The sequence below is a fragment of the Hyaena hyaena genome, unplaced genomic scaffold (genome assembly GCF_003009895.1).
Source record: "Hyaena hyaena isolate Hyena2069 unplaced genomic scaffold, ASM300989v1 scaffold_29, whole genome shotgun sequence".
Classification (NCBI taxonomy): domain Eukaryota; kingdom Metazoa; phylum Chordata; class Mammalia; order Carnivora; family Hyaenidae; genus Hyaena; species Hyaena hyaena.
In genome coordinates this window covers 4,445,646-4,468,768 of record NW_024080661.1, presented here as the reverse complement: position 1 = coordinate 4,468,768, position 23,123 = coordinate 4,445,646, and the positions used below count along the sequence as shown (strand labels likewise).

Genomic DNA, 23,123 nt, shown 5'->3' with positions numbered 1-23,123 from the left:
CTACGTTCCCCCAGGGCAAGAGTTATGTCCATTTTGCTCACCAGAGCCTGGTCCTGTGTTTGGCACATAGCAGGCACTTAATCAATCTGTGTTCGATGAATAACCTCAGGCAAGGAGGAGAGTGAGAGGGACAAGAAATTCCTTTCCTGGGGCCTCAGTTTCCTCCCAAAGAAGTTAGGCCTCAGTGTGTCTAAGATCTCCTCTGGGCTTGAGGGGGAGCCTTCGTATAGGACCTCTCTGCCAGCCCCTCCAGCCCCTCCCACCCTCTCCCCTTTACACCTCCCTCACAGCCTGGCTGGCTCCCTCAGGAACTGAGATAATCTTCCCATCTGTGACTCGCTCTGCTCAGCGATGATACACCATCCCATGTAGTCGCCTCGCAGCCTTGGGAGCTGGGTGGTGGCTGGCCCATTTGTTCGATAAGAAAACTGAGGCTCAGGGAGCTGAAAATATTTCAGTGACTTCTCAGACTGTGAGGCCCTGTCTCCAGTGGCCCACAGCTCTTCCAGAACAGCCCTGCTGCCTGAGCAAGGAGCCGACGGACGCAACAGGGAGCAGCACAGGGATGGGAGGCTGCAGACTTTAAAAATCTCGTGTGTGAGCAAGACTCACGTTCCGCTTTGTCCTAGTCAGAAAATGCTAGCTCTCCCGGGAGCCCTAACCCTTTAAGGCCCTAACTCCTTCCTTTGAACCTATTACAGAATCCCTTTCTTAAGCGCATGCCTGCTACCAGGGGAAGGGAACTGAGGACACACAGAGCAGAGTGGAGACTGGCTAGAGAGGTAGGAGACACCAAAGGCACCCCCTTTTACAGCTGTGCTTGCACCTCCTGGAGGAAGAGGAAGGCTCGGCGGTTTTTATTGTACCCGGAAGACTCCAGAAAGAACCAGATGTGCTGCGTGATCGCAGGTCCGTCTGTTACCCTCCCTGGGCCTTGAATATCTGACCATAGAAGGCCAAAGGGGCCTGCCTCACCATCTCAGGCGTCTGGGTCAATGAGATGGAGACAGAGGGTTTTGCATACTGCCAAGACTTTCCAGAGCCAGGCCTGGGGCTGCCAAAAAGGCCACCTGTGCTTCACCACGCTCCACCCTCCCTCCACACTGCCCCCCAGACCCGGCTCCACCGGCCCAGGCCTCAGACTTCCCGGCCAACGCTGAGCAGGCTCTAGCCAGAAAAGGGCCACCCGACCTTGTTGGCCAGAGCCTTAATCCCCTCCAGATGGGCCTGGGTGGCCTGCACCGAGGGCCCAGCTGCCCAGCCAAAGCTGACCCCAGGCCCACTGAGCCTGTGTGACCATGCGCAGACCTCGCAGTGACAATCCAGTCTCCCACTCCTCCCTGCCGCTGACATCCCCACAAACAGTGGCCGCATTCCAGTCTCGTCTCCCGCAGCCTCCTCTGGCTGGCTGTACCGCGTGGCTCTGGGGCTGCCATTGGGCCCAGGCTCGCAGACCCCCGAAGGGTGTGGGGAGGGAGACGCTCCTCCCCCTCCCCCCCCCCACCTGTCAGCCTCATCCCGCTGCACCTGCCCTTCCCCAAGCACCCTTCCCCGCCGCCGTGGAAGCTAGGAAGCTAGATGGTGTTTCTGGGGTCTGTGACGTGCATGCCAAGGACAGGGCTCGTGATCATCTCCCAACCCTGACGGGACAGGAGGAGGCCACAGAAAAGTGCCAGCTTTCCGTGTAGCAGGAAGGAATCAGATTCGGGGAATGACTTCCAACCCAACAGACGTGCCAAAGGAAAGAGGACTCTCCCTGGACTGGTTGGTGTGAAAGCAGGGGCGTGGACGATATGACCTCCTGCAGGGAGGGCTCCATGCTGGTAAGGCTGGACACCCCCGAAATGAGCATCCCTGCATCCTCTACCTCTTCCCCAGCTTAAAACAGAGACAATAGGGAGGAAGAGAGCAGGCCTCTTTCTTAACCCCACCAAGGGCAAGGACTAGCCTCCTCCCCTCCAGGACAAGTCCACACCCCAACCCCACCCCTGGTGGCTGTTACAGGCCCCCTGCCGTCAGTTTCAGTCAAGCTGCAATGACCGTGGACGGGGCAGTGTCAGCCTAGTGACCTCTCAAGGCGAAGAAGGAATCCAAGAAGGCAGAGGGGTCAGCCAGAGGCCCGTCTCTCCCAAGCAAGGCTGAGGCCCTGAGATTTCCGCGGGACGCTGTTAGGTTTATTCCAGGGTGAGTGGGTGCCCATGGCGGGCCAGTGAGGATGTCCAAGGGCATCCGGTGACAGGGTGCCCGGGGATGGCCACAGGGTGCACCGGGCCCTGGCAGGCCTGAGTCTCTGGTCAGCGGGGAAGCTCTCCCTTCTGCCCCAGCCTGTGGCAGGCAAGGCAGTCACTGATGTAGCAGTTTCCGTAACTCACAGGGCTCGGTGATGGGCATGGAGCAGGCCTGGTTCTCACACACATAGGCCGTGGCCCGGTCTTCTAGCCGTCGCAGGGTACTCAGGAATGGCAGCTGACGGGACAGGAAGCTGGAGGGGTCCCCGTTGGCCAAGATCAGCACCTGTGATAGCAGCAGAGTGGGGATGGTCACCCAGGGGGTGCTGGAACACTGGCAGAGCCCACCGGTGGGCTTCCTCTCCCAGGCCTACAGAAGAGGAGATACTGGAGAGCTGCGTGGGGGTGGCAGGCAGGGGAGTGGGGGGGGGCGGGCTCACAGTCTCGAACCTTGTTAGGAACGTAGGTGGCGTGGACACACTGCAACAGAGCCTTGGTATCCTTTGCCTGGGGGTCTCCGCAAATCACGATCTGGCCGGAACAGAGAGGTTAACTCTAGGGTCAGGTGCAGGGAGCTGGATCGGGACCTACCTCGGCTTCCCCATCCTCCCTCCACCCCACGCTCTGTCCCCAGGAAGGAATGGGGACTCAGCTGGGTATCTTCCAGGCCCGCTGCTGGGAGGCCGCCTCAGAGTTACTGCTCAGCGCGTGGGAATATGTCCGTGCATACATGAGCATACACAGAGCGGCAGTGCTGCACACAGCAAGAGAGGTATGGACACAGGGAGATGCACCCATAAGCAGAGATGCCAGCACGTGTGCGCACGCGCGCACGCACACACACACACACACACACACAGGACTTGATATACCAGAAGACACACAAACACAGGGAGATCCAGGCACAAGGAGACACAGGGCTGTCACATATACACACAGCAGATACCCCCATACAGGCAGAGGCTACACATTCAAACACCAGACACACACACACACACACACACACACACACACACACACAGAAGCAGAGATATATAGGCAAACATGCAAATATAAGCAGGCAACCCTGAACATGGGGCCATACACGTGCAGACAGGCAGACGCATACTGGTGAACGCACACACTGGCCCATACTCGGCGGGGATGCAGACACAGTCACACACCTCCAGGGTCACACACCTCCAGAGGGGCACACACAGCAATGCAGATGGGGACATGCATGCAGATGAACGTGTAACCACACTCACACTGGTGGGCCCGACTACACAGATACACAGGGGCACACAGAAACCCCTTACCAACCACAGGGACCCCCAGTTATCCCCTGCTTCTTCCCCACCCGACTCTGAGAGCCCCAGGAACGGGTACGCACAGAGGCGCTTGCCCACCCGAGGCCCGGCGCCTCTGATGCACACTCACTCACGTACCTCCGCCGCCTAAAGCAGCCTGTATAGATATTTCCCCTGCAGACATGTGCACACACACTCCTAGACGGCCGCACACTCATGGACCTGAGCTCTGGGGGACATCTCCACCCCATGCCCCCGACCCCCACTGCCACCCCGGATCCCCTCCCCCCCCAGAGTCCCAACACAGGTGCCCTCGCCCCCACACACACCTGCTTGAGCGTCTGCTGATGGGCTGAGAGGGCGCGGACCATCTCGGGCAAGGCCACTGGGACACGGCGCATGCGCTCGGAGAAGGCCGTCAACAGGCACACGCACTTGTCCATCCAGTCCTTGTGGCCCGTGAAGCCGTGCAGCCGAAGCAGGTTGTGTGCCGACACGGAGTTGGCACTGGGCTCCGCGCCATCCTGGTCTGCGGGGCGCAGTGGGGGTGGCGGCGGTAAGAGGGGGTCGCTGGGTCCTGGGACCCTGCCCCAGGACTGTGGCCAGGGTGGTGGGGGATGGGGATGGGAGGTGGAAGGGTCCACCCGCCGCCCAGTCCTGCCCCAGCTCTGAGGGTAAGGCCGCCAACAGCTGCTGGTCTTTGGCTCTCTCAGCCACCTGCCCCAGGCTGAACTGTCGGTCCCCTTCACCCCCATCTCACTGGGGACTCTTCAATCCAGCCACCAAGCTGCTCAAGCCAGAGCGCTATCACCCTCGCCCCTCCCTCCCTCTCGCTCACCCCCGCTCCTAATCCACCGTGAGTCCGCCAGGTCTGCAGCCAGGGTAGACCGGAATCCTACCACTTCTCCCCATCTCATCCTTCCCGCTTGTCCGAGCGTTTGCCAGCCCTCGCGGGACTGAATGCCACTAACAGTCTCCTAACGGGTTACCCTATTTCACCCCTTCGGAAGGTCCCGTCTCCACCTTCAGTCGGAATGCCCTTCTGAGACCTAACCGGCCCAGATCACAGCCCACTTAAAGCCCTCCAGGGGGTGTCCACTACCTGCCACGCCTTGTAAGACCCTGCAGGGAACCAGCTTTGCCGACGTGGGCACACCTCACCTCTGCCTCCACCCCGTCTACCAGCCTCCCGGCCTCTGGTAGCCCTTGGTTAAATGACACCTGTCCCAGGTTTGATCTGACTTCCCCCTAGCTGGGTCGGGCCCCTCTGTTCTCTCCCCGGGTTTCTTTATTCACTCAGCTCACATTTATGGAGAATGTACAAGGTGCCAGACCCGCGCTAGACCTGCGCATGCGCAATAAAAGGAAAGGACACTTACATTTGAGTCAGGGGACAGAGACCATTAACAGACATGTCCGGTGATGGTGAGCGCTACTGAAAAGGAAGGGGCCCGGCACCTACTTCTTTAATGGCACTCACACTCAACCACCCATCTGCGTGTGCACTTTTGTGTTAGTTATTACTGTCGATTAGTTGTTTCCCTAGCTACGTCGTATTTCATGAGGGTAGGGACCAGGCGGGCCTTGGCTGATACCTGAATCCGAGCTTGGCAGTTACTGAGGCCAAGCGCATTCGCATAATAGCTAAATTCATCTCTTTAGCCACCCTGCAAGTACCAACATTAGCTGTTTCACATATCAAGAAACCAAGGCTCTGGAATTTAATAAGACCAACCCAAAGTCAGTTGGGTAATAAGCAGTGAAGATGTGAACCCACGCCGGCTCTTTACGACCACGCTGCGCTCATACCCCCCTCCCCGCCCCAGGGAAAGCCAAGCCTTTACTGGGTCCCAAGCCCAGCTCCATGCCCACCACTGACCGTCCTTCAGACGCAGGGGCAGACTGGCCCCCAGCTCAGCCTCACTGCAGAAGTAGCCACCACCTCGGGAGTCCCAGAAGAGCCTGTCCTGCGTGTCCTGCAGCCGCAGAGCCCATTCGAGCCACGAGCTCTCCTGCGAGGCCTCGTACAAGTCCAGCAGGCCCCGTACCACAAAGGCATAGTCCTCCAGGAAGCCCCAGCAGGGCGGGTTGCTGGGGGTGCGGTAGGGGGGACAGACATTAGGGAAGGGGCCGAGGACAGGCCCCAGGGAGAGGGGGGCTTTCCCAGAGGAGGCCCTTCCCATACATCCTTTCACTTAACCCTCACAATCTACCTCTTCGTTACCATTAGCCCATTTTCTAGATGAGTAACTGAGCCCAGGGAAGTTCAGAGCTCCTGGCGCGCGGATAGCAGAATTGGGGTGGGGGCCAAACAGGAGGTGGGGAGAGGAGCAGAGACAGGCCTGGAGGTCCAGGGAGACAAGCCTTCGCAGGCAGCCCGGCCCCCTCCCACCTGTGCTCCACGGTCCCCCCGGAGCCCGCATAGCATGTCCGCATCAGGCGGCCGCTGGCCACGTCGAACATATGGCGCTTCAGGAACTTGGCACCGCTGGTGGCATAGCTGATCAGCCTCTCCAGGCCCAGGACAGCCCCGGTCACGGCGAAGCCGGACACCATCAGTCCTGGACGGAGGAGACACCGGTGGTCATGAGAAGCTGGCTGGGGGCCTCTCGGATATGTCCACGCTGACCCCCAAGCCCTGACCTCTCTGGAGCAATGGAGTGAACGGGTAAGAGTTCCCGGCCCCTGTATGTGACGTCGGGGGTGGGGAGGGGTTCCCTTAAGCTCTCCCAGCCTCGGTTCATTCATTGGTAAACTGAGGATGAGACACAGCGTAAAGGGAGAATTGATTTCTAGCAGGTGCCTGACACACAGAGGGGCCTGAGAGAGACGGCAACTCTGTAAATGGGAGCTAGGCCGCCCCACCATTCCAGGCGGCCAGCATCTTGCTGTCCAGGTGCGGCTTCGGCCGATGTTTCCGGGCCTGTAAGAGCTTCTCCAGCCCCGAATTGAGCAAGGTCCGCACGGCATCCACATCCAGGCCGAAGCGGGCGGCGGTCAGTTCCAGCGAATACCGGACGGTCAGCACATTCTGGCCCTGCAGCTCCCCCTTGGGGTCCTGAGGAAAACAGCCCTTGTGAGAGTGCGTCCCCCTGGCCTGGCTGGCTTCGGGACCCCTCCCCCAGCCCCAAGCGTCCCTACCTGGCTGGGGCTGATGTTGCCCGCCTCCGTGAGCCCGTAGTGCTTAATGAGGAGCTGGCCCGAGGTCAGGGGCTCAGTGGCACCCAGTACGGGCTCAGGAAGCAGCTGCTGCACCTCTTTGACCGTCCACACGTAGAAGGCACCCTCTTTGGGCCTCATGCCCCGCTCTGGAGGCGAGTCTGCGTCCTCTGCGCTGTAGAAGCCTCCAGACTGTGGGGAGAGGAGATTTCGCTGGCCCCAGCCTTCAGGGCATGGGAACCCCCCCACCGCCGAGGCCTCCCGCAGCCAGGCCCGCCCGCCTCGGGGGACACGCACCCGATGGCCCAGGTTCCGAGCCACATACTGCAAGATACCTCGGGCTACATCGGAGTAGAACTCGTCACCAGAGATCTGAGTGGGGAGGAAGGAGACTGTAAACAGAGTGCCCGGCCACCGCCACCTGAGGACAGAGGGGACATTCAACATTGTCCCAGGAGGGTGGGGAGGGAGCCTGGGTATATGGGAATTAAGAATGAAGTTGAAGGGGAGCCTCAAGTCCCCTGGAAAGCCCTCAGAGGGGCAGCCGGAGGGAGGTGGACAAGCTAGGGGTTCAGGGGTCACCTGAAAGGCCTGCGAATAGGCCACCGCCAGCTGCGCCTGGTCGTACAGCATCTTCTCGAAGTGGGGGATGTGCCACTGGCGGTCCGTGGAGTAGCGGTGGAAGCCCTGCGCAGGCGGGATGTGGAGCTGGAGGCCAAGCTCAGCCCCATCCCACCCTCGCTGCCCCCTCCCGGCGATGCCTGAACCCCTCACCTGTCCCACGTGGTCTCGGATGCCCCCGTTAGCCATCATTTTGAGGGTGTGCAAGGCCATCTGCTGGGCCCGAGAGCCATCCTGGGTGAGTCGATGGCTGAGCCAGTAGGAGAACAGGAAACTCAGGATCACTGTGGATACCAAGTGCACTTGGGTGAGGGGACAGGGGACACCCAGGGCAGGGGTCTGGGCGATCAGAGCGCTGGCCAGGCTGGGGTGAGGAGTCCACTCAACAGGCGAGGGGTCAACGGTCAGCCCACACGAGCGGAACCCGTCATCCAGGTCAGTGTTGCGGCTGCTGCTAAGACCACAAGCGAGGTCTTCATTGGGTAGCTAGTGACAGGCTGGGGTAAGGAGGTCGCTGGCCACTCGGGACAGCGGGAGGTTAATGGCCAAGCCAGAGGTCAGAAGCTGGTGACCAGGCCAGGCACCAGAAAGCTGGGATGGGGAGGGGTGGGCTCAGCGGGGACACTGACCCGGCGTGGGGAACTTGGGGGACTCAGCGAAGCCCCCGTACTCCTCATCGTAGCCCTCGTCCAGCTGCTGGAAGCAGCGGCTGTTCATGGTGGCAGCAGAGGGTGGCAGCTGGCGGTCACCCGTGCTGATCTCTGAGCGGGCCAGCAGGGCTGTGGTGACTCGCTGGCTGTTTTCTAGCAAGGTGTTCTTGTTCTGTTTCCACTGTGGGAGGGCAGGGGCAGACCTGGAGGTCAGCGTGCGGTGGGGCGGGGGGGGGGCCTTGTTTCCTTGCCCTTGACCGTGCCCCCCCCCCCCAGTTCCCAACCCTCTCTACTCCCCAGGGAGCCTATACCCACCTGCTCCCGTATCCTCAGCAACACTGTGCGGAAGCCAACTCGGGTCAGGCCATCCTCAGGGGGAAAGTAGGTGCCCCCCACAAAGGGCTGGAGGTTGGGAGTCAGCCACACGTTCATGGGCCAGCCCCCACCGCTGCTGGTGGCCTAGCAGAGAGAGGGCGGGGGTGAGGGGGCGGCCGGCCCCCTGCGCAGGGACCACCTCCCCCCACCCCGCCGCCCGGCCACTCACTTGTACGAAGGTCATATACGTCTTGTCCACATCAGGCCGTTCCTCCCGGTCCACTTTCACGCTGACAAAGTCCTCATTGAGCAGGCGGCCAATCTCCTCATTCTGGAAGGACTCCTCCTCCATCATGTGGCACCAGTGGCAGGTGGAGTACCCCACTGGGGGGGGGGGCGGGCGGGGGGGAGGGGGGACCAGTGACTGGCTGGAGGCTTCCCTGGAGGCCCCAGGCCCAAAGGACCCTTCTTCCCCTGCCCCAATCCACTACCGCCCCCTTCCTCCCATCCCAGGGAAGGTGGCTGTGTTACCTGAAAGGAAAATGGGCTTGTTTTCTTTCCTGGCCTTGTCGAAAGCTTCCTGTCCCCAGGGGTACCTAGGCCGGGCAGGGCTGGGCATCACTCACTGGCCCCCAGGTGGGGGCGGAGGGGCTGTAGGAGGGGCTGGGGGCCCAGCTGCCCCCCCCCCCGGGGAAGGGCACCGGGAGCCATACTCACCAGTCGACAGGATTGTGGGCGTGCTGCAGGAGGTACGGTGACTTCTCATTGATCAGGCGGTTGGGGACCTTCTGGGGTGTGGATGGGGAGCAGTTGGTCCGGTTTCCCTTCCCTCCAACAGGCATGGCCACTGAATTGCTGACCGTCACACTTCGGTCCTTGTCCCGGGAGGAGCTGCCCCTGGCACGGGCAGGTGGGTCGAGTGAGGAGGGTCACCTCCTCCTAGGTCTTCCCCAGAGGCCCGCCCCACTCCACCCAGCCCTCTGGCACCTTCCCCCCACCCCCGACCCCCTGCTCCCAGCCCAACCCACCTTTCTGAACCACGGGGGAGACTGTGGCCTTTGTGCTCCCCCTTGTGTTTTTGGGGGGGTGAAGGAAGGTGGTTCATTGGGGGCTCCCTGCCAGGTTAGTCCCCCCCAACCTCTCGGACCTGGCGGTGGGAAGACTGATGACTGTGAGGTCAGGGTGAGTCACAATGGGCAGAATGGTCCTTCAGCCTCCATTCTTTCCCCCCAACAGGGCCCCTCCCCGGGGAGGCTGTGCGGGAGGGGTCTCCCCCGCGGGCGTGGCTTGGTGGTCTGGGCAGGAAGCTGCACGCTCCTGGTGGCTGGACAGGGCAATAACTGGATCTGGGACCCGGTGAGGGACCACTGGAGGGAAACTGCCCCAGGGGACCCTCTCACTCAACATCCATGCCCTGGACACTTCCACAAGGCCAGACCCACAGGACCCCTAGGGAGCCAGTAACTGGCTCAGATCTCATAAGGCTCAGCCTGGGAGCCTGGTGCCCCAGGGGCAGACCTAAATGACCAGCCCCTGAAGCCATGAGGACTGTGACAGATCAGCCCACCGTGCTGCTGGATAAGGCCCAGCATTGGGGCTCAAGGAAGGCTTCCTGGAGGTGGTGTCTGAAGAGACAGACCCAAGGGAGCTAGCCCTGCTGCCGGAAGGGACTTGAAAAGAGTAGAGGGAAGGACCAGGTCGTGAACGCGGACTTCGTGGGGCGGAGAGTTCGGCGGAGAGTTCGGGAGGAGGAGGCGGTAGGGGCGGCGGGGCAGGCACTGGGGCTCCCCAGGCTCAGCGCGCGCCGCAGAGGCCCACTCACCCGCCTGTACCTGGGGCTCGCGGCGAGGCCCACCCGGGCGGAGGGCAGCAGGAGGCTGCGGCCCAGCCAGGCGCGTGCGCCCAGCATGGCTGCTCGCGGCCAAGGCCGGGAAGCTGCGGACCGGGAGGAAGGGCGGCGCGCTGCGAGGGGCGGACCCGGGCACCCACCCGGACCGCAGGCGGGTCTTCACCGAGGCTCCCGGCCGGGTGGCTGGTCTCCGCGCGCCGCCCGGTGGCCGAACTTGGGATCGCAGACCGGACAGCCCGGGCTTGGGAGGACCAGAGTCTGTGCACAAAATTGGGCAGACTCAGCCAGAATCATCCTCAGGAGGAGAAAATGGACCGTTATGAGGATGCCAGAGCCTCGGGTCATTTTGCCAAGCCTTGCTCATTTTACAAATGAGAAATGAGGCACGGCTTGGCCAGGACCACCTGGCCAGCGAGCTTTGGCTCTGCCTCTCCATCTCAAGTGCCTGCTCAAATCCCCCCCACTCCAAGAAGTCTCCCCTGAATAACAACGACGAGGCAAATTTGTGTAGTATCATGTACTTTACACATTTGCCTCATTTGCTGCATTTCACCAATATTTGTTGAGTGCCTACTGCCTGCCGGGCGCTCTGCTTAGGTACAGTGATGGGTGGAGAGAGACCAGGCGCCTGCCCTTGTGTTGCTCAGTCTGTTGAAGGATACGGAAGCTAATCTGACAGCCATGCACACGAATGTACAACCACCCACTGTAAGAAGGGCCATGACTAAGTATAACAAGGAGCCCGGTCTGGTGGGAGTGGCAAGGTGGGAGAGGCCTCCCTGAGGAAATCACGTTTGTGTGGAAGAACAAGAGGAACAAGAGGATGGAGTGGGGGGAGGGCGTGGGAGGGAGTGCTGGGGAAGCAGGAGGAACATGTGCAAAGGCCCTGTGGCATAGTGGTGAGTCAGGGCTGAGGAACTACGGAAGGCCAGCATGGCTGCAGGGCAGAGAGCAAAGGGAAGAGACATAGTAGACGACGTTGTGAGGCTGGAGGAGGGAAAACATCCAGGTCTTGGAGGGACTCCAGAACTTTGAGTAGGACTTTTGGCTGTTGATGAAAGAAGAAAGATGTTGAAAGCCTTTGGTCAGGGGAGTGATCTTGCACTTTGGAAAGGTCCCTCTGGCTTCCTAGGGGAGGGTGGGTTGGAAAGGGGCAGGAGCGGAAGCAGGATTGGTTAGGAGGCCACAGCGGGACCCAGGGAAGATGGTGAGGTCTGCACCAGATGGAGGTGGAGGTAGTGAGGAGGGTCTGGGGGCCTGTAGAGGAAGAAACATACTCAAAATTGGCAGTGAGGAGAGGGAGGTATCAAGAGTGGTTTGCAGAGGAGGGATTATGCTGGGTGGTGAGGCCATTTGCTGAGGAGGGGCCACCGAGAACCTCAGGTGGGGGGTTGTGAGGTCATTTTTGGACATGTTGATTTGAGGTGGCTTGGAGATAACGGCACTGGAATGCCGAGGAGAGGTCGGTGGGAGGGATCGGGGCGCTCATTGTGGAGACAGTGTGGGCATGGAAGGGGCCATCCGGGGAGCAGCAGGAGAGAAGCAGGCTTGGGCCTGGGCTCAGGGAACTCAGGAGGCCCCTGTGAAAGAGCAGCAGTAGAAGGTCAATAGAACACCACGAGTGGGTGGTGTCCCAAAGGCAAAGGGACAGAGAGTTGCAAGGAGGGAGGATCCTCATGGTTGGATTCTGGAAAACCCAACCAGGATGCGACTGAAAAAGGTCTACTGGCTTCAGCATCATGGCGGCCACTGGGTGGACTTGGCAGTGTTCCAGGGAGGCGGGGCTGACAGCAGAAGCCAACTGGAGTGGTTTAAGAGGACCGGAAAGAAAGGGGACATAAGGGAACACCTGGGTGGCTCAGTCAGTTGAGCTTCTGACTTTGGCTCAGGTCATGATCTCGGGGTTCCTGAGTTCAAGCCTCACATCAGCTTGCCGCTGTCAGCACGGCGCTCATTTTGGATCCTCTGTCCCCCTCTCTCTCTCTGTCCCTTCTCCACCTGTGCTCGCTCTCTCTCTCTCAAAATACAGATAAACATTTAAAACAAGAAAGGAGACATAAGAAAGCAGCATGGGTGTTTGATATGAGGGGAAAGATGGCTTTCCATCTTTCCATCTTTCACGATGGATGAGGCTGATTATGACAAATATCAAGGGGAAGGATTTGGATGAGAGAAGGCAATTGATGACATCAAGGTTGGGGTCATGGCAGAGAGGGTGGCAAGCCGGAGGGGATGGTAGGTGCCCAGGAATGAGATTAAGATCAGAGAACAGGAAGCCTGCCTTGAATGGGGAGGAATTTGGGGTGATGACAAGCCCAAAAATGTGACCATGGGTGGGAGGTCAAGGTCATCTTCCTGAATAACAGAGTCACATGGGGTTAAGCAAGATCTGGAGGAGAGGACTGTGAGCCAAGACTGAAGCACGATGCGAATGAGGCAGGGCACAGCCCCAGGCAGAGAGGTGGCAGGGCAACCCAGTGGTTTGAGCCTCTAAGAAGGAAGTCTCTCATTGGAGGAAAATGGTCCAGAAGTAGCCACAGGGAACAAGGCTACCAATCTCTTCTTCGTGGGGGTCAAGCAGGACCCCTTGGGAGTCCTCGGGAAAGTAAAGGCCACAAGGGAGAGTCAGTTTAGAAGGAGAGGAGGGTCCAGGTAGGGAAGGGGTGACAGGTGGGCAGGGGCCAAGAACGATGGAGACCTCCCAGGTGGAGGCGCACATGCCAGAAGACGGACGGGGGCTGGACTCGGCACCTCCTGGCAAGACCAGGAATGATGGGTATGATGGGCTCGTTGCTCAGGGTTAGTCTCTGAAGAGGGCAGGCCCTGGGCCACATGGACTGGGACTCTGGGAGGAGCCGAAGAGCAAACCTCATAAGGAAGGAATTCTTGTTCCCATCTGACAAGTAAGGAAGTGGAGGCACAGAGTCATAGAGGGGTTAAGTAATTTACTCAAGGTCAGGGAGCATAACCACTTATTACTAAGTGATTATTATTCTTATTGTTATTAAGTGCAAATCTTGGAGCACAGTTTTGAACTCTTATCGGTCTGACTCCTAGTAGGTGCTCTTGTCCATCACGCCTGTAACAGTCACAGTAGAACTCCCTCCCTCCCTCTAAAAAAACACCAAAACCAAAATCAAAACACAGCAGCTCCTTTCCCTGCATCCCCCCCTTCCACTTAAAAGGAGCAGCATCCTGTCCCCCTGACCCCCACTTTTCTTCTGGCCTATGGAAGGCCATTTTCCCTCCGTGACCCAAAAGGGGGTGGGGGCCAGTAGCAGGCTACTTGCAGGACCAAACCCTGAGCACTGAGGACAAATCAGTGTCCAGCGGTCCAGTGGTGGGAGAACATTGAGTGGAAAAGGAGTGGGGGTGACCAAGGTGGCCCCAGGATGAGGCACCAGGTCCTGCCCTTCCCCTTGCTATAAGCCCCCAGCAGGGGTCAGGCGCTCTCAGCATGGCTGAGATGGAATTTCTTGCCCTGGTGAAGAGGGGGAGGGGATAGAGCTAGATTTAGGGTGACTGACTCAGTAAAACAAAGAGACATGAGGGCTCCGGGCTTGTCTCCCCACTGAGTTCTGAGCTCCTGGAGGCTGTGGGCTTAGCAATCCTTGGATCCCTCCCAGGAGAGCCCACCACTTTGTTCCGGGGCAGTCAATATTTGCAAATGAAACCCAGGGCCCAGCCCGGGGGCGGGGGCGCTCAGGGCTGTGGAGCCAGACAGTCTGAATCCCAGCCCCAGTGTGTGCTAGCTTTGTGACTTTGAGCATGCCACTTAACCTCTCTGATCCTGTTTCCTCGCCTCTCAGGTGAGAGCAGGACCAAACGTTGTAACTTGGTTTACTGCCCTGCTGCCCCCGTTTTGAAATTCTTAATTTGGAACAAGGGCCCTGCATTTTCATTTTGCACTGGCCCCCACAAATTACGTAGCCAGTCTTGAATGGGAATAGTATTATCTACCTCAGACAGTTGTTGCAAGGATTAAATTAAATAATCTGTCTAAAGTGCTTAGCACAGAGTGCGCAATGCATGGGAACAACTGCCTACTGTTCCCTGCCATTAGATCATCCCCAGTGCTGATCTGGGGTAAATGAATGAAATGAGATAATGAGCGAAAGCCCGGGGAGCATCTGGAAGCGACGGTGCCGGGCGGAGGAGGTTGTCCGGGAAGTGGGGACATTTTTGTGCCCCACATGGCAGAGCACTTGTTCCCACGGCCGTGACTGGCGCTCATTTGCGCTGTGGTCCTGATCCAGACACCACGCCTCGAAACAGTCCACGCGGTGGGGGCTGAGGACGCGGGCGTGGTCCAGGCCCCGGGAAGTCCTCGGCGTCAAGCTCCCGGAGCTGCGGAGGGTCGGCGGGGGCCTGTTGGAGCGTCCGGGCGGGGCTGGGGGCGGAGTCGTCCTTTCCGGCCCTCCCGGGGGCGGGTCCTGGGGCGACAGCCCCGCCCCGCGCCGGGGGTGGGCGGGGGGACGGGGCCTCGCGCATGCGCCGGCCAGCCGGGGCAGGGCGGGGCTGCGCTCAGAGGAAGGGGTTGGTGCCGGGGTGCGGGGGCGGCTGGAGCGGCCCCGCCGAGCCCGACGTGGGCAGCAGCGGCTGTGGCAGGCTGGCGGGCGGCGGCGTGAAGGCGCCGGCCTGTGGGAAGACGCTGACCGAGGCGGGGAGGGTCACGCCGGCTGGCACGCTGCTGAGCGGGAGAGGCAGGGAGGCGCTGTAGGTCATGGAGCCCAAGGGCGCCCCGACCGGCCCGCCGGCCCCCAGGCCTAGCGCGGGCGACCCGGTGCGCATCTGGTTCAGGGTCGGCCTGGCCTGCTCGCCCCCACCGAACGGGTTGGTGGGGGATGGAGCGCTGAGACCTGCGGAGGAACGAGAGTGGATGGGGAGCTTGGAGTGCGCCAGGGGACACAGCCTTCAGTGGGGTGGCCGGGGGAGGGGGGAGAGGAGGCACGATCTGGAGTCTCAGAAACGGGGGAGAAGAGTAAAACTTTTAGGGCAGGGCCTGGGCTCTGAAAGGAGTGATGGGGAGAGCAGGGGTCCCCCGTGTTGCCACCCGGCAGGGACAAGGGGTGCCCTACCTGTCAGAAAAGGGTTTCTCGTCTTTGCAGCCTGGGGCGCCTTGACTAATGAGTCAAGGTTGACCAAGGAGGAAGCCGAAGGGCCCAGGAAAGACTCAGGAGTCGGGCAGGCGCGGGCCTCTTTACTGGGCTGGGTTAGCGTTTCCTCCAGTACACCCAAGTCAAAGGCATCTGGCTCCTTGGTGCCATTTTGCTTAGAACTGGGGATGGGGTCTCCAAACAGGTCCAGCTCTGGAACAGAAATGATTGAATTCATTGGTTAGGGACGGGGAGTGGTCATAATGTGGGAAGAAGGCGGGACAGAGGCCACCTCTGGGCAGGTCCCTCATTCCCCAGAGCTGTATCACCCCCTGCCTCCTGCTTACCCACAGGGCTGCCTGGCTTCCCGGAGGGCAGGGCCTGGGTACTCTCTGGCCCCTCCTTGGTCTCTGTGGATACTGAGGGTTTGGCAAATGGGTCAAAAGGTGAGGTACCACCTAGAGCGAGCCAAGGAGGAAGAGGAAGGTGAGATAGGCTGGCAAAAAGGTCAGGCACTGGTCTGACCCCTTATAGGCAAGGAGCCTAATCTTAATCTTAATACAGGATGTGTTGGCACTGGAGGGAGGGGACCCAGAAGTCCTCTCAGCCCCCCACCCACACCTTCTGGCCCTCTATGTACCAGGTGCACTGGAGATCTCCACCGAGGCTCCCCAAGGGTCAGCCCCAGTGTTGGGGAGTGGGTGATGAGGGGAGGAGTTCTGTGCCCAGAGGTCTGCGGACGGGGGTCTGGCAGGCAGCACTGGGGTCCGGCCCCAGGGCTCAGAGGAGGAGAGCATCGGGGGCAAGTCCCAGGGCTGGCTTCTGGACAGGGCACTTCCGGAGGGGACAGGAGACCAGGGATCCGCAGAAGGGCCCCAGGAGGAGCCACTGGGCTCTGTGTTCGGCCTGAGACCTAAAAGGGGAACAGTACAGACATGACCCCAAGCCCGCCTTTATACTCGGCCCAGGGCCCTCCGCAGCTACCCAAAGTTGGGAGGCCAAGGGTCCCATTTCACAGATGGGATGCTGACTCGGAACCACCCAGCAAGCCAGAGCCCATATTCGGCAAGTTCTTCCAGGAGCGTGGAGTCCCAGGCGTGGGCAGCTCAGGCCACCTTCCCAGTCAGGGCAGGGATGGGCTGGGGCAGGAAAGCCAAGGTGACCGGCGGGGGGGAATGAGAGAACATCTCGGAGTTTTCCATGAGCTGGGCTCTTCAGATGTGCTCTCCCATCCCTCACTACAACCCCACGTCCCAGAGGAAGCTGAGGCTCAGAGGGGGTAGTGTCTTGCCCATTGGCCCTCAGCTCTTGGGGGGGGGGGTACCAGCAAGTGGCTGGGAAGGAAGAGGCTTTCCAAGGCCAGCCTGGAAACCTCCCGCAGCCCTGCGTGCCCACCTGGGATGTCCCACGGATCGGCAGAGCAGTGTGTGGAGGCCGGGGCCGGGGCGGGTGTGAAGATGTCTGCCAAGTCCAGGATGGAGGACTGCGGAGGGGGAGAGGCAGCCATTTGCTCAGAAGTGGGTGAAACCAAAAGAAGGGTGGTCCCTAGCCTGGCTTCCTCAGTCCAGCTCATTCTCTCCTTTATTCACTCACAAACATCTACTAATGATTCCTCGTCTCTGTACATTGCTTTGCAGTCTATAAAACCTTTCCTCATCCACTTTGTGCCTGTACAGCAGCCTTGTGCAGTAGGTAGTGCAGGTAGTGGTGTGTCCATTTTATAGATGCACCAGCTGAGCCTCAGAGAGAGGAAATGATTTGCCTGAGGTCACACAGCTGGGGAGAGGCAGAGCTGGGATAATCCCAGGCCTGCCTGACCCTTCTTCAGTCGTCCTGCTCCCCAGCCCATCCGTGGTAAAAGACAGCTTTTCTGACCAGTCTGCCTTCATAAGTCAGAAACTAAGCCACAGCGAACATGGGCAGAAAGGGGATAGAGACATCCTCGCTCCATGCACAGCTTTGGAGGGTGGCCTTGTTCCCAGAAGCTACCCACTCCCCTATTCTTGGAAAGTATGTATATGAGCCCAAGATATTGTCAGCACATGTGCCTGAGCCCACCTCCCCCCACCCCCCGATCTGGATCCGCAGTATCACGTAATCCTAGAATACCAGGGGTAGAGCTGCCCACCCAAAGGAGGAAATTGAGGCCATCACAGTGATGTGCCCCAAGTCAAAGTAAATGACAGCAAATCTAGAACCCAAATCCAGCAGCGGCGGGGAGGGGATTGAGATTCTTTGTATCGCACTGGGCTGTCAGCTCAGTCATCAGCCCATGTGGTCGGCCTGGGGGCTGCTGCACCCCCTCTATCCCTGTTTTCATTGAATAAACGCTTAAACAGTGCTTACTATATATGAAGTGCAGTGCAAATATCAACTCAGTTCCTCTTTCAGGCTCACTCAGCCCCTGCAGCCCAGCCCCTCCCTACCTGGCTGGTTTTCAGCTTCTCCTCCTCCTTTCTCTCTTCTCTCTCCGGCTCTTTGTCTTGCCAACGGCGGACTGCAGCCCCAGCACCATTGGCCACAGGGGAGTCATCTCCCCGCCAAGACCTCACCTCCTGCGGAAGGCACAGAGGGGTGAGGCCAGCATGAGCAGCCCAGGTGGACTTGAGAGGCCTGGAGCTGGAGTGAAGAAGAGTGCAGCGAGAGAGGTTAGGCAGAGTAGGACCGCTGGGTGCAGTGGGAGGAGCCTGGTTAGTGCCTGTGTAACACCTGCACCAGCACCTGCACCTGTACCTTCACCAGCATCTGTACCTGCACCAGCACCAGCACCTGTACCTTCACCAGCATCTGTACCTGCACCAGCACCTGCACCTGCACCAGCACCAGCACCAGCACAGGAGGCCTGGCCTGCTACCTTCTCGTGCTCCTGCTGGCTCAGGCGCAGAGCCAGCTGCAGCTGCAGATCCTCATCCCTGTGGGAGGCTGGGGGGACGGGCTGCAGAGGAGGAAGAAAATGGTGAACTGGGCCCAGCGCTCCCACTCCTGGGCAGGGGGAAGGGAGGTGGAGAGAGAAGGGCCCACCCTGAGTGGATGTGGACATCCTGACCCCAAGGTTTGTGTGGCCTTCTCCCTGCCTGGATCTGCAACGCAGTTTCCAAAATCAAGGAGATGGATCCTTGGCTTCTGGGTCCCCTGAGCATCCCCAGGCCCTGCTGTGTGAGACTTCCTGCCCCAGTCTACCTGGATCCACAGAGGTGATGGCAGAAAGGATGATTACGGGGGGCTATCCCTGACCCCCAAAAGGACAGCTGATGGCAGCGGTGGTGGGAGCAGCAATATCTCTGGGTCTCCCAGGAATGCATCTGTCAGCACGCTCACCGCTTGCCTTCCATGGGGCCGCCGCGGGCCCATAAGACACATGTGCACCCTCAACCCACTCAGTATTCACTGCCCTTTCCAGCCCCAGCCAGAGGGGACTGCAGGCGGGGAGGCAATCCCTGCCAGGACAGTCCCAGGGACACGGACAGGCCCTGTGCTGTCCCAGAGCAGAGGAGCCTAGGAGGTAAGGGTGTGGGGCAGTAGTCTCCTCGCCAGGCCCCCCGGGGATCCTCACCTTCTCAGCCTCCTCACGGCTCATGGCCAGGGCCAGCTGCAGCTGCAGCTGCTCTTCTCCTGACGTCTGGGGCCGGGCCTGCTCCAAGTCCGACGTGTAGCGTGGGGAGGAGGACGAGGCTGCAACGACCATGGACCGTCGGCCATCGTGGCCTCTGTAACCGACGTGCCGTGCCCCTTCCCAGCCCTTCCCCCCCCAACCAGGAAGCTCTAAGGCTCAGAGGGGGAAACTGATGAAGGAATTGACTGGCAGCCAGGGCTCCAGGGGGCCTGGCAGTGTGCTTGGCACTCTGTGTGAGGCTTTCCACGCCACCCCCAGTAGAGCCTCCAGTCCTTCCTTTACAGATGTGTCAAATAGCCGAGGGTTGCCTGGCCAGGGTCCTGAGGTAAGACCTGAAGCCAGGTCCCCTGACTCCGGCTACTGCACTCTTCCAGGGGGGCCCCATCCTGCCTGGAGTCACGTGAGGTGGGAGGGGGAGAGTGCCAGTCAATCAAGGCTGAGGCTCTCAAAGCCCTCGGCACACTGTCAAGGGCTTTATGAAAGGAGGACCATCCGAGTCCCCCTCAGATCCAGGAAGCCCACATCAGGGCAGGGAGGAGAGTCCAGAACTACTCTGCAGGGGTGCAGTTGTGGGGGGGCTCAGTCAGTTGAGTGTCTGACTCTTGATTTCGGCTCAGGTCATGATCTCCCGGTTCGTGGAATTGAGCCCCGTGTTGGGCTTTGCGCTGACAGCACAGCGCCTGCTTGGAATTCTCTTTCTCTGCCCCTCCCCCACTCACATTTCTCGGTCTCTTTCTCTCTCAAAAAAAAAAACAAAAAAAAAACCGCTCTGCAGCACCCTGTTTTCAAGGACAGTGCCCTCAAGCAGGGGGTCATGAGGAATGCCACTGATGGAGCGCCTTGTGCCCTGTGTCTGGGCACAGGGCCAGGGGTATTCCTGACCCTGATCTCCTCGATTCTCACATCCAACACCTGAAAGATGTTCCCTGCTTCACAGATGAGGAAGCGGAGATTCAAAGGGGCGGCCGTCTAGATCCCTCCGCTCGAAAGGGGCAGAATAAGGCATGCTGCGGGACTCCAGAAGCCTGAGCATCTGCCACCACCCCAGCCCACCAGGCACAGTCCTGCTGTCATCTGCGCTAACTCGTGGGGCACCTCCTGGGGCGTCCCGCCTTCCGTGCTACATTGGTCATCTCCCTGAATGCTTGCAGCATCCCTCTGACCTCAGGCTGCCTCCTGGCCCCCAGCCACAGCCCCGGGGCCCACTCACAGTTGTAGGAGGATGGGGAACCGTGGCGGCGGCCCAGGCCCAGCTGCCCACTGCCGATGCCCATGCCCTCCAGTGCCATGCGCTCCTTGGTCTTGAGGGCGTGGGTCCGCTCCTGCCGGAGGCGCTCCTCGTCCCTGAGCAAGGCCATCACCTGCTTGACCTTCTCGCGCACATTGACGCCCTGGTCCTTGCCGTCGCGGTCGATGTACTGGAAGTCCTTGAGCGTCTGGACGGTGTAGAGGTTCTCGCGGCACTGGTGGGCCACCCGCTCGGAGCCCGTCTTGAGCAGGTAGTCCAGCAGTGTCAGCGCCTTGTACACGTGCCGCCAGTTCTTGCCGCTGTCATTGAGCCGCCGCCACAGCATGCCCATGACCTCGGCGAAGGCCACCGTGTTGAAGGTCAGGTCGGCGATCTCCGACATGAGCGAGCTGGGCGGGCCCCACGGGTCATTGCTGGTGGCTTCGCGCACCTTGATCTCCGCCTCCGAGTAGTTGTGCACGATGTTCTTCACCTGGCGCCGCAGCGCTGAGGTCGTCATGGCCGGGGGCTTGCAGATGGGCAGCCCCCGCCCCAGCCAGAGGTGGAGGGCCGAGGGCCACCGTTTCGAGGTCACGGTCTACAGGAATGAGCCGCCGAGCTCTCAGCAGGGCGGCTGCGTCCTTGGGTTCCACATGGGTCTGAGGAAGAGAGGGACTGGAACTCAGGAACGTGGGGGTGATGGCCCCCTTCGGCAGCCACTCAGCCACGGAATGAAGGCCTGGCCGGGGGTCCCCGCTGTCAGGAACAGCCGCTGGCAGAGCTCATTCTTATGTTTCTTATCTTACTATTATTCTCGCAGCTATGCATGCCCATTGCTCTTTTAGTCGCACCACAAAGACGAGATGCGATTATTATTATCTCCATTCACAGATGGGAAGTGAGGTTCAGGGAAGGATCAAATGACCAGTTCACAGAGCTGGTATGAGCTGGGAGTAACCCAGGCAGATGCACTCCCCAGTCCTCGCTCTTAGCGGGAGACAGGAGAGTGGCCCTCAGGAATCCCTGCTCACCTCCCTCCTGTTTGTCTATAGTTCCTTTTAGGACAGGATCTAGCTTAGGACCTGTCCCTTCCAGCTCCTTGGTCCCCACTCCTCATTTCTCACATCATTAGTTTGTGCAGCTTAATTCATCCGGCACCTAGTGCCTGGGGCCTTCTCTGAACCTGATACTGTGCCAGACACAGAGCACAAGTCCTGGTCCACACACGTCCAGATGCGGCACACAGACGATCCAGCCTAGCATGGACATGCACAAGAATGCCCAAGCTAGGAAAATCAGGGGAGACTTCCCAGTGGAGGTGACGGCCTGAGATTGAAGGGGGAGGGGGAGGAGGAGCAAAGCCAAAGGGCGAGGGAGAACAGAGCAGAGGGAATACTTGAGCTGGGCCAGAAGGCCAGAGAGGGAGATGGGGCCAGAAGAGGGGGCTTGTCTCTCACAAAGAGACCTAGCTGCCACCACCCCTGTCGTACACACAAGAGCACTGAGGCCAGGGAGGGGACGCGGCCTGCCCGCCGTGTCACAGTGTGTAGGTGGCATTGCTGGGACTAACACCTAGGTCTCCAGAAGACAATCCAATACTTACTGTCAGGGCTACTGGTTTTGCAGTTAATTCATCTGATTGCTTTATTGTTTCCGTTCCGGCCACCTCAGCCGGAAGGTAAGCTCCCTGAGGGCAAGGCTGCTCTGGGCTCCCCACACCGGAGGCCCTGGGTGCACTGATACCCCAGCCGAGAGGGAATCCAGCCCCCTGCCCTCCCCACAGCGTCAGGACCAGGCCGTCTAGGGAAAGCAGGCTCAAGACAGAACAGTGTTCTGCCAGGATCCTACCAGAAACCAAACCCAGAACCCCTCTGTTGCTCTGGTGTGGGTACACACACACACACACACACACACATACACACACACAGGCTGGACCCATCGAGCCTGCACATCACCTGGGGACCCACACCACCTGGGGACTCCCAGCCCCACATACAGAGATGGCGCCTCCCAGCACCTCTCAGCTCTACCCTGGGACTCGGCAGGAGTCAGAAGCTGCCTGCCCTCCCCTGCCCTCCCCTCCCCTCCCCTCCCCCAATCTGGGCTTTCCCTCCACCCAGCCCTGCCAACCCCGGGCTCAGTTCAAAGCAGCCGGGGCAGGCCTTGGCAGGCTTCTCCAGGGCCCAGGTGCCTGGGAGAGCTTGGGCCCGGAGGAGGGGACCCTGTGGGAGAGCGGGCGGATGGGGTGCTGGCTGGAAGGCTGCCTACCTTCTGTCTGCCGTTCCGTCCGTCCAGCCTGGCAGGCCTTCTGTGGGGATGTCACGGCCAACGCTTGTTTCACTCCTGCGCTACTCACTAGTGACTCAGACCTGTCTGTACCTCCCCAGCTGGTGGGCTGGAGGGCGGCAAGAGTCAAGACGAGAAATAATTGTGCCCCACAGCCCGCCCGGAGTGCTCGCCCCTCCCAGTGCTGGCCACGGAAACCAGCAAAACCAGTCAGGCATCTTGACTCCACCAGCAGCCCTACCTGAGCCTGGCTGCCCCAGCCCTCCAGCCCAGCCTGGGGTAGTGGGAGGGGCCCTCAGTGCCGACCCCGGTGGCCCTGTCTGGACTTTCCTTCTAGAAGGGGGAATGGAGGAAATTCCTCTGCACACCTCTGCTGGAGCTGGGGGAAGAGCGGGATCAGAAACCCCAGGGAGGCGCATGGACCTCCCTCCCCTGAAGTTAGAAGGGACGAGGTGGGGGGGAAGGGGGAAGAGGGGGCGGGGTGAGGCTTAGGGAGCACGGAAGGGAGGAGGAGGAAAGGAAGGATCACAGGAGGGAGCCACTGGGAGCCCTGCCAGCGGTGCTACAAGCAAAGGGTTTTATCGAACACAATATGCCCAGAAATAAAAGGGAGTGAAACAGAAACCCAGCAGCCAGTGGCGGCAGTGGCAGGCCCGGGAGGCCGGGTATGGAATTACTGCAGTGACCTTGAGCCAGACCCTGTCAGGTGGAGGGAAGGACACTGAGAAGGCAGAGCCTGAGAGGCTAATTCAGAGATGGCGGGGGGGGGGGGGGGGGGGGGGGGGGGGG

The 23,123-nt window shown here is 60.1% G+C and overlaps 2 protein-coding genes across 3 annotated transcripts in view; both read right to left on the bottom strand.

The window, feature by feature from the left end:
- Positions 1-2,152: 2,152 nt before the first annotated feature.
- Positions 2,153-9,412, bottom strand: SPATA20 (spermatogenesis associated 20). The gene is made up of 16 exons (XM_039227938.1): positions 9,291-9,412; positions 8,980-9,159; positions 8,794-8,858; positions 8,492-8,646; positions 8,263-8,406; positions 7,927-8,128; positions 7,451-7,581; positions 7,259-7,363; positions 6,974-7,048; positions 6,659-6,868; positions 6,383-6,575; positions 5,910-6,078; positions 5,397-5,608; positions 3,847-4,046; positions 2,679-2,759; positions 2,153-2,514 (listed from the first exon to the last, which is right to left on the bottom strand). The coding sequence occupies exons 1-16, from the start codon at positions 9,365-9,367 to the stop codon at positions 2,344-2,346; spliced, it is 2,370 nt and encodes a 789-aa protein (XP_039083869.1). The 5' UTR covers positions 9,368-9,412; the 3' UTR covers positions 2,153-2,343.
- A 3,627-nt stretch (positions 9,413-13,039) lies between these two features.
- EPN3 (epsin 3) overlaps positions 13,040-23,123 on the bottom strand; it is an 11,021-nt gene continuing 937 nt past the window's right edge. The window contains exons 2-11 of one of the 2 annotated variants that reach the window (XM_039227745.1): positions 22,317-22,443; positions 20,031-20,707; positions 18,761-18,879; positions 18,062-18,142; positions 17,634-17,762; positions 16,603-16,690; positions 15,848-16,120; positions 15,555-15,665; positions 15,190-15,420; positions 13,040-14,970 (exon numbers count right to left, since the gene is read on the bottom strand). In XM_039227745.1, coding sequence (XP_039083676.1) covers positions 14,636-14,970; positions 15,190-15,420; positions 15,555-15,665; positions 15,848-16,120; positions 16,603-16,690; positions 17,634-17,762; positions 18,062-18,142; positions 18,761-18,879; positions 20,031-20,568 — 1,905 coding nt within the window. In that variant the 5' untranslated portion in view covers positions 20,569-20,707; positions 22,317-22,443 and the 3' untranslated portion in view covers positions 13,040-14,635. The remainder of the gene's footprint in view (positions 14,971-15,189; positions 15,421-15,554; positions 15,666-15,847; positions 16,121-16,602; positions 16,691-17,633; positions 17,763-18,061; positions 18,143-18,760; positions 18,880-20,030; positions 20,708-22,316; positions 22,444-23,123) is intronic. The other variant, XM_039227746.1, reaches the window with a different exon arrangement.